Genomic DNA, 13,903 nt, shown 5'->3' with positions numbered 1-13,903 from the left:
TAGCTTGTGGTCAAATATTCTCAGGATGGCCATTTCCCTAAACCAGGCACCTAAATGTAAAGCGGAAATGAGTTGTGTCAAGAACATTTCTCTCCTAACTGGTGGGTGAGTCTCTGTGAAAAGGCTGGTCCTACTGCATACCAGAGCACACAAGCATGTGGCAAAGACAAATTACAAAACTCAACATGCTATCATTGTATATCACTGAATTCCAGGAGAAACACTTTGCTTCTAATGCTTCCCATAATTTGGATAATCACCTTTGTAAACTCCTAATATCACCTTCAATTTGTTGCAATGAAACTTTCTGTTTCAGTGTTAATTGCCTTCTTAGGCACAGATAGAGATACGGCGTTGTAGAATTCCATACTCAAGCAAAGTAAACAAATTTAAATAAAAGTCTGGCCAGATGACTCATGTATGAAGTCTAACCAGAAAGACATAAAAATATTATCTACAGTTATGTACACCTGCATGTTTTAAGTTTATACTGTGTGTCTTATAAATACAGTATTTGGTCAAGAGAATAAAAAAATAGCTCATAATTTTAAATTTTATTATGCTTTATGATTTACGATGTATTTTCACATGCAATTTACCTCTTTAATTTTTATAAACCCTGGGATTTGAATTGAAGTCCTATGGTTCCTGAATTGGCTGAGGAAATTCACTCCACTAAGGCAGAATGAAACTTTCTGTATGGTGACTAACATAATAAAAAATTATTATAAAAAAAAAGAATGAAACTTTCTATTATTAAGTAATGGAGGGAATTAATGCCCCCCAAAAAATCAAAGTTGGAGAGAGTGGTGAGTCTAAGCTACAAACTGAATAAGTCTAAAAATGAAAGAAAATTATAGAAATGTAGTGACTGTAGTTTTCACAGTGGTAGTCTCAACAATGTGATCAGCTGGAAGTGGGCAGTAGCATCTTGCCACACCAGAAGGTTGCTTGGACACAAGTCCCATTTTGTCCCTTACTGTATTACTGACCTTCGGCAAATTATTTAACCTCCTGAAGGCTCTCAAGAGGAGCCACTGCTACGGTGAGATCACTGATGGTATAACTCTTGTGCCCAGCAAGGTGTCTGACACACAGGAGATGTTCAATATATGTTGATTTCCTTCCTTATCCTGCCAGCATCTGAGCAGTATGTCTCTCCCTCCACCAAGCATTTCTAGTGATATGGACATAGATCAGAAGGAGTGGATCCAAGAGAAAGGGCAAGTTTAACAATAAAACTGTACTTGTATCCAGGTTGTGGCTTATAAAGTAAGTATGTATAATTTCTGAATCTGAACTATTAACCATTTCACATACCTGGAGTAATATATAAAAGTTAAGAGCCATAAAGGATGACTGAACTTCTCCCAGAATGCTTCTACAGCCATTCCATTCTACCTTATTTAATTCTGGCAAAAATCTGCACCTATAACACATGACTACAACCAAAGTGTACTATCTGTCTACCAAGTGCAGAACACTGCACTAGAGGGCTAACAAGCAACTTACTGAACATAAAAGAGGAGCACAGTGGCTGATAATGTTACCCTCTTAAGAGATCAAAGCTAACTTATAAGATTAATTATGTGTAAGAATCAAAATAATGTGTATGATAAAACTGGCCACCTTAACTCTTAGAATAAATGAAATTTATAGTAAGTTCTTAGGAAGCATACAATGGGTCACGTTTTGACATTAGAAATTTCACATTCTATTCTTTAGAACACGTAGGGAACAATGTTTTAAGTTCACACCAAAAGTAATGATGGATAACAGGCAATTCTGCCTTATACAGAAAAACTGACAGGAAGCACTTAGAAATGTACACTTGCAAATCCAAATTCTCACGTGATAGCAGGACTGGAAGAGACTTCGTTCATTCATTTGTTCATTCATTAATTCAACATGTTTATTGAGAGAGTTTGGTCATGTGGGTTGGGCATAGACTGAGCAGCATAAGTGAAAAATGGTCTCAGTAATGATCCTAGTGAGATTAAGAAGCTAAGAAAAAGGAAAAAGGAGCTACAAAATATTCTGACAGGCATCCTCTGGTACACTATCCAGGAAGAGAACACATCTTCAAGCCCTTAGAAAGAGAATAGCGGGGCTCATGAGGGGTGAAACAGCATTTACAGCAGAGGCTCTAATATTTTTATGCTTGTCTATCAAACTCATTCAGGTATCCAACTTCACAATTAGCCGAAAATTAGGTTGCATTTTTAAAATCGACATGAAGACTCCATTTTTATATTAGCTTTCCTACTGAATCTGGTAAAAGCAAAATAAAAAAAAAATCCACATTTGCATGGATAGAACAATAATCATTTTTGTCTACATGCTTTCCTAGAGATTAGAAACTAGGAGTTTTATGCCCCTGTCCCTAATGTGTATTTTTTTAAAGTAGGCTCTACACCTAACATGGGGCTTGAACTCACAATCCCAAGATCAAGAGTCATATGCTGTACTGAATGAACCATCCAGGTACCCCCCCACACCCTCCCCAGGCCAATATGTACTCTAACATAAATTCACCTGAGTAGTAAAACCACTCATTCCAGTGAGAATTCCTTCATAAGGCCAAAAGCTGAATTGTCAGATATGACAGATAAGGGTTTGTGCTTTTTATATTAACATCTACCATGAGAACTACCATAGGATCCAGGACATTATGAAATTTTAAGAAATAATGTCAGATATTACAACAGCTGAAAACACTCTCATGGGTTACTAATCCAATTAAAATATTATGACCTCCATCTACCAACAATAAAAACTTAAGGGAGCCACATCTCAAAGGCCCAATAAGGCAGATAAATAATTCTGAAGAACTATATAAACAACTCCTTTCTCCAGATCATGAATCAGTCCAATATGAACTTTCTTATAGAAGAAGAAAAAGAAAGGATAAAATAAAAAAGGTTCCATGAAATGCCATTTTCCTAGTTTTTCAAAATAAGGTAAAAAATCGCTGCCCTTCTATGACTGTAATAAAAAAATACATAATTCTACATAATTCAAAAGTTTCCTCAGTTACCTCTGATATCAAGGTTCACAATCCTTGCTTTTGTTTGTTACAAATGTAATTGAGAAGCAGGCATATTAACATAAAAATCTGTTTTAAGGTGCCAAAATGGTAAAAACATCAAGCAGTAAAAGCCTGTAGCCCATGGGCTGCATACACTTGTCAATTATCCCATTAGAAAGCACAATGTAGAAAAAACATCAAGGGCAAACCCCACAGATTCAGGTCTCTTTTAGGTTTATGTATAAGAGGTAGGCTGATAAAACAAATTTAAGGAATTACAAAATTTTTTTGTCAGTTCGCAAGTCTAAAATATAATATGCTCATTTAAAAAATACATACTCAATACTTATTTATCTAATAATTGGAAAAAATTTCTAAATTCTTTTTTCTTTTGGGGGTTCACTTTTGAATCACTCTGTGGCTTGTTAGCCCTTCTATTTAGAAGACTGTAAAGAGTAAAACCAAAATAAATAAATCAATATAGTATTGCTACCAACTATGGGAAGTGAAAAGAGGTTTCAGCAATGACTTGATTATTCATTATACTGGACTTTCATTTTCCCATGATCTTGCTCCTACTTTTATGTCATTTAAGAACTTTAGTCCTTTTTCTTTGAGCTGAGATCCATGAAAAGCAATAAGATTCATGATATACTTTTAAAATTTAGATGCTTCTTTTTGATATTCCAGTGTTCTGATTGATATATTCCTATTGGACTACTGGAATTAGCCCCTCACACAGCATAGGTAGTAGAACTGTAATACTTGATAAGATACGTTAAAATATTCACACCAATAATTAGATTGTCCAAAGTGAGACATGGAACCATATAACAACATACCACTTCTCCCTTTTATTAATTCTTTTTTCTTAACAACCCCTAGATGCAAAAACCACTGACCTCTGATAAACTTCCATCAATACCAATATGACCCCCAAAGCATTACATCTGGAGAAGATTTTCCACATAAGACAGCTTATTTTATACTGGCTACTGCAACAGCCTATTAGCTACTGAGTTTTTAACTTGATACAGGGACGGGGAGCTTTTTAGCTAATTCAAAGTCCATGAGAGACTGATCTCAGATATTCTCTGGCTGGGCACCAGGAAGCCTGTAGGATTCAGAGGGGCTCCTAAGGACTTTGCCCACAGTCCTGAGGTGGCCTAGTAGGAAAGCAGCTTTCATCAACCACAGAGAAGACTGGGATGGCTGACAGGCACACGGAGTAGCCCTGGGTGAGTGTACAAATGCAAGCATGAGATCATTGTGAGATGGAGTAGTAACATCTTACTAGGAGGTAGGAGAGGTCATGAATATATGATGTGGGAATGAGGGTGTGGCAAGTGACAAAAGAAGAGAACCTGTCCCAGAGGGGGAATATCCATTTGGTATAATGTTTGTTTCACATTCAAAACCTGCTTCTGGTGCTCTGAGTCTCAGTGGCTGCTCACCATTTCTCCTCTCATTTCAACATGAACATGTCTGGATAAAGGTACAAGTCTCACAAGAGTCGGTGGTAAGTAAGAATATTACATAAATACCATATTTTTTTTGGTCAGGTATCATGATGTGAAGATATTTATTAATAATTTCATGGTGCTTTATTGAGACTCAAAGGCATGTTTTTTAAAGGTGCTTAGCAATCATTAGCAAATACATAGTGGACATTTTTAGATCTCCATTACACAGTATAGCATTCTTTTAAAATGAAAAATTGCCCATTAAGAGATGACAAGAAACTTCTATACAAAGGAACTTAAAGGTAGGCTTTATAAGCAGTCTCAATTAAATTGCTTGCTTTTAGATAGCAGCAGGCATAGCAATATGTAGGTGCTGTAACTTCCATTTTCCCCATATTTGTATTTTTAAAGATTATAATCCATTATTGATTCCAAAGATAATTGAAGCCTTTGAAAGACTTGAGAGATAAAAGTGGAAATCAGGTTTAAAAAATAGGACAAGAAAAATAATTTCTGGGTCGGCCTCGGATGATGTCATCATAGGTTCTAAATGTAATAGCCAGGCAGTGTACGCTAACTCTTCCTGCCCATGTGACCTCTAACATCAATCTGGGCAAAACAACGAATATTTCAATAATTTTTTGGCTGAGAAGTGAGATTCAGAAGCAAAAGATTAAAGAGAGTTTAGAGTGCCAAGGATGAAACGATGTGAGTGTGTGTGTGTGTGTGTGTGTGTGAGTATGGGAGCGCGCACGCGCACGCGTGGGGGGCCAAGGGGAGGAGGCATGAAAACTAACTCTTGCAGCACACACCCCTTTTGCTACTACAAGGGCATCCAGCAATCACATTTGCAATAGTAAAAATGCTGAAGGATCCTACAGTATCTTTTCTTCCACAACCATCCATATCCTTTCCTACAAAGCCCTTCTTGCTTTTATTGGTGCCAGGAAATTCTTCAGGGGTTAAATGGGGAAGTGCAGCCACTACCATTGTTGCAATAAATAAATGAATGAACCAGAACGAACCAGCAATTCATCCCTAGGAAGCTAGTATCTTATTTTCTACAATTACATACATTAGCTAGCAGTGATATATTTTTAAAAATTATGTTTTATCTTTTGATATGTGTGTATACATTACAAACACACATGCATTTATACAAAAAGAAGCACAGTGCCCTGCATACACATACATCAAATACCTTTAAAATTTTTTTTAGCATTATTATTTCAATGAAAAGACAAATAGCTTTAAAAAAATTGGATAGGTTAGCAACTTCATCTTAAAGGCCTTTTTATTTTGCACATATAGCATATATAAATACACACACACACACACACACAAAGGTTTTTTTTTTCCATGCTATAGACAATGCTAAAATATCTGAGATCAGGTTGCCATGCCAACAGATTTTTTCTAAAATGAATAAAATTATTAGGAGGGAGAAAACATTCTTGACTCCTTTCCTCCCATCCATGAAGCCGAGAGAGGCTCAGGGAGGGCGAGAGGCTGCCAGATGGGGAGGAGGGGAAGGAAGGGAAGGTGGGTAGAGGGGTGTTTGCTTACCAAAGATGCTGATTTGATCGTGGCAAAGCGCTCTCTGTTCCGGTAGTGGAGGGCCTGGCTCTGAACTGACTGGGTAGGCCGCGGCTCAGGCCTGGGATCGCCGTGGCCCGCCTCATCCCTTATGAATACATGATCCTGCAGAAATGGATAAAAACAAGGAGAAAGTCCAGCTGTGCTCTTTCCTCGCCGGCTGCCTCTCTCTCACCCCTCTTTCTGCACAAGCACTGCTGTTTGAAATGCATAGTTTAGCTCTCTGCTAGTCCCCGCAGCTCCCACGGTACAAAATGAATAAGCAACACATTGCAGCCTTCAGTTAGGAATGTCAGCTGATCGCTAGTGGGATGCCTTCTGAATCCCTGGCAGGCTTTTTCTTTACCTCCAGAATTACATATATGCAAAAGAAAAAAAGAATAGAAAAAACAATGCAATGTACAGACTCCTTAGAACAGTTTGCTTAAAACGCTGTAACCAAATAATTCCTTTAAAAATGTCATGTCCATGTCTAGCAAGGAGGATGCTGGTTGCTTTTAACATAAAAGCGAGCCTCCGCCTCATTCCCTTGAAAGATCTGCTTTCTCAATTTAATTTTATTTGAGATCTGTTCGGTAGGATCATCGTTCTGCCTAGAACCAGTGTAGGCTTGTGCTGAACTGCCTCTCTATCTTGTGCTGGGAAGCTTCGGCAGTCACTGAGGGATCCTGCTTTCCAGTCATGATCGTACACAGTTCTAGCACCTTCTCTCTACAGCTTCTGAAAGGATTTTTTTTTAGATTTAAAGAGACAGGCATGCAATTTTAACCAAATGATACTTTCACAAATTCTTCCTCAACTCAGTCTCGATATGGTCACTAGAGTGAGTAAGGCTGGGATTTAATGTCCTTGGCTGACTTAATCAAATCTGTGCTTCTTGATAGGCAGAGATGATTAATCTTGTTGTAACGCCCAGTGAAAAATAACATTCCCTGGAAGGGTAATAATGGATGTTTCTTAAATGCAATTTAAACGAGTTTTAAAGGGGAAAATGCTTTCAAAGGGTGATGCTTCTCTCTATAAAAGATGGAGTGGTCAGTCAGTTAAGTAGCTCTTAACCCTTCAGGAAAAAGATACTATAATAATAGCTCAAAAACATGTACAACCATGGGGGATTTTTAAATGGTATATGTTCAGGATGGGGAAGGAGAAATTAATTCCCTTATAGCCCTAGGGTTTTAGGACAAACCATTTGTGAGAAGTCAGTTTTGCATTTTGTCCATGACTATCTGAAAAAAATTTTTTTTAAATAATTGCTTGCTCTTTCAACAGAAAACAAAAATTGAAGAGGTTTAGAAACACAAAATTTTATTATATCATCTAAAATTTTTAAAAGTCAAGACACATATATTCTTGAGGGAAATTAAATTTTATATCCAGGTTTTTAGGTAAAAGTCAAGAGTCAAGATTAAATTTACCATTGGGCGGATTTTCTTTTTCCATTTATAAATTTAGAATGCTCCAGAATGGTAGGAAGATATCTATCATTCTATCCATATTTAGAGATTTTTTTCAATTTACTGTATTGAGTAATTGAGGTCTACTTTGTTTTTAAATAATGAAGGGACCTTTAACGCCATTGAGGACATATATGCCAAATGCAAGGATATTTTATTGCTGTGCTGTCTTATATGATAGCCAGTAGCCACATGGATATTTAAACAAAATGTAAAATTCAGTTTCCAAGTCACACCAGCTATGTTTTAAGGTAGCCACTAACTATGGCTACCATACCGAACAGTACAGATATAGATCCTTTCCATCACTGCAAGCAGTTCTACTAGATAGTACTATAGGTTAAAAATGTACCTTAATCCATATTTTTGAGATTAAAAAAAAACAACAACTTTGATAGGCCATTTAAAACTTCTATATTATTTCCCAGGAAATCTAACCTCTTATTTTATAGGGCAAAGAGAGGTCAGGTATGGGACTAGGATTTATGCACTAGGTTTAAGGTTCTAGAGAGGAAGGCACTGGGATCTACTGCCATTCACATCGCTGAATATTTATTAATAAGTTACACTTATCTCTGAAATTGATCTTTTTAAAAAGATTTTTTATTTTTATTTATTTATTTGAGAGAGAGAGCAGAGTGAGCGAAAACACAAGTGGGGGGGTAGAGGGAGAGGGAGAAGCTGACTCCCTGCTGAGCAGGGAGCCTGATGCTGGGCTCAATCCCAGGACCCTGAGATCATGACTTGAGCGGAAGGAAGACACTTAACTGACTGAGCCACCAGGCGCCCCTCTCCGAAACTGATCTTACCTAACGTTACAGTCCCAGAAAAACAAGAAGCTTCTAAATGACAGCAATCAGATGAGACAGACTGGTAGGGTCCTGTGGTTTTATAGGAGGCCTTGAGAAGTCAAAGTTTGGTGATTATTAATGAGCTAACATTAAGTACATTGAGAGGTAACAGCTCAGTTTCAAACTGTAATAATAACTTGATTTACAAAGATAACCAGCGGCACTAGAATCTACACTGTTCACTTAACAGAATAAAGTGAAACATATTCATGTACAAATATAATTTTAATATTATTAGTGTGTCTTCTCTCAGATAAAAATTAACACTTGTGGGCTAGGATCTTGCTTAGCAAATTAAAAGTCACATTATATTTGTTAAATTTTTAAATCAAGAATATTGGAATACACTGGAAAAGTTAAAATTCGAAATCAGTGATTTTGGTTAACACACAGCTAATTCAATAACCCAGTAAGGTTTATTTTAAAAATAATGCTATTTTATTATTTTTCCCCATCCCCTCAGACAAAAATACTACTACTTTAAAAGCTAATCTGAAGAATAGGTCCAAAACTTTAATCTACTTCAAATATAGTAAATAATGTTAACAGTATAATTCTTTATTCCAGCTTAAAAATTTTTCATTTTATAAAAGGAGTTTTCCACAGCAACTTCGTAACCTATCCCCACACTAAAAGTCTTCAAATATTATGCGAGAGCCCAAAAAATGAGGTAAAATTTTCGGCTAACAGTAGATATCCATTTTAAATGCACAGGAAAATGAATTTTAAAATATTCAATTCCAATGCAGAAAACAAGTTTAAAATTCTGAAGACAACTTAAACAATGAAGCAATTTTAAAATGAGGGAAATGTGACATGAGAAGTACAAACAAATTAAACTATCAACATTACTGGGTATATTGTCTGTTGGTTACACTGCCCCTTCAAATAGCAGTCCCTTTGAAAATGAGCACCATACTTGGCTCCCAGACTTTCTGAACTGAACTCATTTTAAGACTATAATGGCAGTTAGGCACTGATGCAAATTACTTACAAATAATGTGAGGGCCAACATCTTTGATGTTGAAGAATGATATTAGAAGATTAAGAACAAGTATTGGGGCGCCTGGCTGACTCAGTTGGCAGAGCATATGATTCTTGATCTTGGGGTTGTAAGTTTGAGCCCCACATTGGGGGTAGAGATTTCTTAAAATCTGTTCGGTTTTTTTTTAAAAGAACAAATATCATGTTCTAGTTAACCAAGACAAAATACACATCTTGTTTATAATTTATCTTTAAAACATTATCATCTGGGAATAAACAAAACAGCTCTTTTAAATATCAATACGGTTGAGGACCAGTTTTAAGTAAATCTATGTTAACCAGGTAAATTTATAATATTCTTTCACTGTAAAAAAAAATAATAAAACTTCTCAGATTAAAAAAGAAAAGAAGCTGTCGTAATTTTGGTCAAATCTTTAGCAAAAAAAATTGAACTTTTTATACAATATACTGAAGTACCTGAAGCCAGAAGCACAAACTTAACTGTTATACCCTGAACAGGGGGCTTTACTTTCATTTAAAGTTTTTTTTTCTAAGTATCTATTTATTTAGATTCTGAAATTAAGATTCATGGTGTAGTGGCTTGTTTCGAGTTTCCAGATTAACTTGAAATTACCCTGCAAACCACTCGTCTGGACAGTTATACTTTGGGTATATCTTTATCATACTATCATGTACTTACTTGTGCGTCTGTGCATGAGACTGTGAGCTTTCTGAAAACAGTAAACGTGGTTTGAAAAATCTGTCTCCCTAGCATCCACCTAGTGCTTGCTACTTAGTAGGCATTCAGTAAATGTTTGCTGAATAAATAAGTTCAAGAATATAGGTCTGAGAAGATTCTGGGAAAATGACGTTTTCTCTTATATTATTTAACAGAATTCAAATTTGTATTTCATAAAAACCTGCCACTCTGTACTCTAAGAAAGTCATAAAATCGTGACACACAAGCACACCTTTACTTGGGGGCAGGAAGAGGATCTAAAAATGGCTTTTTTTGGATGATGAGAAGCCTTTTTATAGACTCCCACACTTTTTATGCTGTGGAGAAGGGATCAACAAACCCACCATCTCTCTTTTGTTTTTGCTTATTTCAAAATTATTAAATTATTGCATAAGCAGTTGTTGCTATCGAAATCTGGGGCTAGAGGAAGGGAAGAAGATGGACAAGGCTATCTTTACTGGGGAGGAGAGCTACTAGGGAGAAAAAAATGACTAGAATGCAGAGGGTAAAGGCACTACCATAGACAGGTAGTTGTAGGACTGCTCTGTTCGAGAAACATTACCTTTATAAGTGTTAATTTACTTTTACTTTGCCAAATGTGAGTTGAAGAGTCAAAGAACCCGCCCCTCTCCTCAGCAAAAATAATAGGAAAGGGCACCGAAGCAAGTGAAAATTAAACTAGAACATCCTATCCCCTCAAGGACATCTCTTTTTATTTTCTCCCACAAAAATGGTGAAAGCTGTTCTTTTTTTAAAGAAGGGGGGGAGGGGAGACAACACTGACTAACAGGAAAAAGGCCAAATAAAGCTTTAGGAGTTAGGATAGAATGATTTTTAAAAATAATCTCTCAAAGGGGGCCATGATGACTAGAGTTCATTAGGTATGCCTAAAAGAACAAATTGATTAATGAACACTTTAATATATTAAATTCTTATGATATATATTAATAGAAGACAGCAGAAGGCAAAGATAACTGATTTTAGACTTAAACAAAATAAAAGTATACCTTTTCACTGGCAAATTAAAAGAACAGACTTTGTTGGTTGGAACGCTATTATAATCGGTTTGCTGCTGCTACATCCACAATGATTTTGAGGAGTAGGGCGGAGGCTCAGAAGGAGGTTGGTGACAGCAAAAAACCTAATCTGGAATAGGAGTTTGCTCTGGAGTCATTTGGGAAAAATCAAGAATTGAGGCGTATGTAGAGTTGTGTCCTATATAAGTTCACCTTCATTTTAGTTCACAAAACATTTATTGAGTGCTTACTATGTGACAGACACGATGCTGGGTGGTAGGAGAAGAGATGTTCTTGAGGAGCTAACAGTCTAGAGATATTCTCTAGATATTCTTGTTATTGGAAAAAGCAGTGTGGCAACATTAGCAAGGGGAAAAGTGCTTAAAGCGTATTTTGTCCGAACATACTTTTAGACTTATCAAGTCATTTTTACTCAAAAGGGAGATCAGATTAGGGTCCCTTCAAGGCCTGGGAAAGACCAAAATAGAGGCGAGGACTGGAGGAAAAAGAAGTAACCTGAAATTCTGATGCCAAAGGAAAATTTTCAGTGTCCCACTTTACATTTTTGGGGGTTTGATCTGCGTCCTATCTATGATTTGACTAATTTAGGATAATGTCTGCCTGATTGTAACAATCAAGATGGGGGGGGGCAAAAAAAATCCCTCACCTTATTCTTATAATTTGGTATTTATTAAGCATGTTCTTACTGTCTGGTGTATAATTATTGGAGATATGCTATTTAAGTTTTTCAAACCATAAAGACAATACTTAAGATTATTTAACCATTTTAATCCATATGTTCAATGAACCAAAATAGCATGATGTTTAGTCTCTGGCAATTAATTCATTCCTTGTGTTTTTTGTTTGTTCGTTCATTCATTCATTCCATAGTAATTTACTGAATGCCTGTGCTACGCCAGGCACTGTTCTAGGTGTTAAGATACAGTGTGGAACAAGGCAGGCATAGTCTTTTCTTTAATGAAATTTACATTCTACTAATGAAATAATAGATAAACAAATTAATATATAATATTAAATGGTGACAAGTATTAAAAAGAAAATAAAATAGGATAATGAGATAATGGGTAGAACACTGGTTGTAATATAATTTGGTGATATATAGGCCCTTCTAGGAATCTGGTCACAGACCCATGCAAAACGGGTAAGTGTTTTATAAAACAATATTGACCGCTTTCTTTCAAAAATAATCTTTGTGGTCACAAATTATAAATTATGTAGACTCAGAAATGCACCACCTAGAGCTACCTCTAAGAAAAGACTTGATGGCTGGCAATCCATTTACAGGCGGCCTTGGCTGCAGAGAGCAGCCTTGAGCAAGTTCACACCCTTCCCAGGTTGCTCATATTCAATGAGTGGTCTGGGTGAGAGTAACAAGGCCCAGCCGTTCTGGCTCAGTTTGGACAACTGTGAAGGGTCATTTTAGCCCCACAACTCCCCTAGGGGTTGGCTGAAGCTGTCCTGCACTTCAGCTTTGCCCTCTGCCCAGTGCTGCTTCCTTTTCTCTTCCACAGGTGTTGATCCCAAAGGAAACTCCTAAAAAACAAATTGTTGCTTGAAACTGTTTCGGCTCTGCTTCCCAGAGAGTCCAACTTGTGACCTAAATGTTACCTGTACCTACATGTAATACAGTGTCACTGCTATGCCATCTGCATGAAGAAGGAGGGACTGATCAGAACAGTGGCTTTTAGAAAAATCCCCCTTTTTAAGTGAAATCCAAACACATAATGTAAGAGAGAAAAGCCGGCCCTGTCCTGGGGGAGGTATGGATGAGGCTCGTTCCTGAGGCATCTCTCTACAAAACAGCTTGAAAGTCACATCACAGATCTGCTTCTCTAAAGATTACAGGAATAGAAATACAGAATTTTTTTTTTAAAGACTTTTTATTTATTTACTTCAGAGAGAGAGAAAGCACAGCAGGGGGAGGGATAGAGGGAGAGAGAGAACACACTCCCCACTGAGCAGGGAGCCGGATGCGGGGCTTGATCCCAGAACCCCGGCTGGGATCATGACCTGAGCCAAAGGCAGATGCTTAACCAACTGAGCCACTCAGGCGCCCCAGAAATACAGAATTTAAGAGCTGGAAGGGATCTCTGAAACCATACAGAACTCCTAATTTTACAGATGGAGAAATGGAGGCCCAGAGAGGTTTGTGACTTGTCTAAAGTAAAATAACACTAACAGTGGCAGACAGAAAGAACTATAAACTAGTTTCCTCATTCCTATGATCCATTACATAAAATTTTCTATCGAGGGCTTAAGATCCTATTTCATTTATGTTCCCAAGTGGAAAACTTTTAGGAAATCAAGCATACCAACAAATATAAAATTTCTGAATAATTTTTGTATTTCTGTTGTGTTTACAATGATAGACTTATAAGCCCAGGTATAGGATTTAAATGGGTCTCATGAAGAGATAGCATATTTAGTTTTCACATATAACATATTCTACTTTTACTGCCTGCTTATATTTTCCCCCTTTTTTATTGTGGTGAAATATATATAAATTAACCATCTTAATTATTTTTAAGTATACAGTTCAGGGCTATTAAATAGACTTATAATGTTGTGCAACCATCACCCCCATCCATTCCCCATAACTCTTTCATCTTGTAAAACTGAAACTTGTCCCCATTAAACAACTCTCCACTTCTTCCCTCTCCCCAGCCTCTGGCAGCCACCATGCTACTTTCTGTCCCTATGATTTTAGCTACTCTAAATACCTCATATAAGTGGAATCATACAGTATTT

The 13,903-nt window shown here is 36.8% G+C and overlaps 1 protein-coding gene across 4 annotated transcripts in view; it reads right to left on the bottom strand.

The window, feature by feature from the left end:
* TAOK3 (TAO kinase 3) overlaps positions 1-13,903 on the bottom strand; it is a 174,771-nt gene that overhangs the window by 25,842 nt on the left and 135,026 nt on the right. For all 4 annotated transcript variants that reach the window (XM_026514976.4, XM_057306029.1, XM_057306031.1 and 1 more), the window contains one exon: positions 6,058-6,192. In XM_026514976.4, the coding sequence (XP_026370761.1) occupies positions 6,058-6,192 (135 nt within the window). The remainder of the gene's footprint in view (positions 1-6,057; positions 6,193-13,903) is intronic.

Source organism: Ursus arctos, unplaced genomic scaffold (assembly GCF_023065955.2).
Source record: "Ursus arctos isolate Adak ecotype North America unplaced genomic scaffold, UrsArc2.0 scaffold_34, whole genome shotgun sequence".
Lineage (NCBI taxonomy): Eukaryota > Metazoa > Chordata > Mammalia > Carnivora > Ursidae > Ursus > Ursus arctos.
This window is presented reverse-complemented; position numbering and strand designations above follow the sequence as displayed.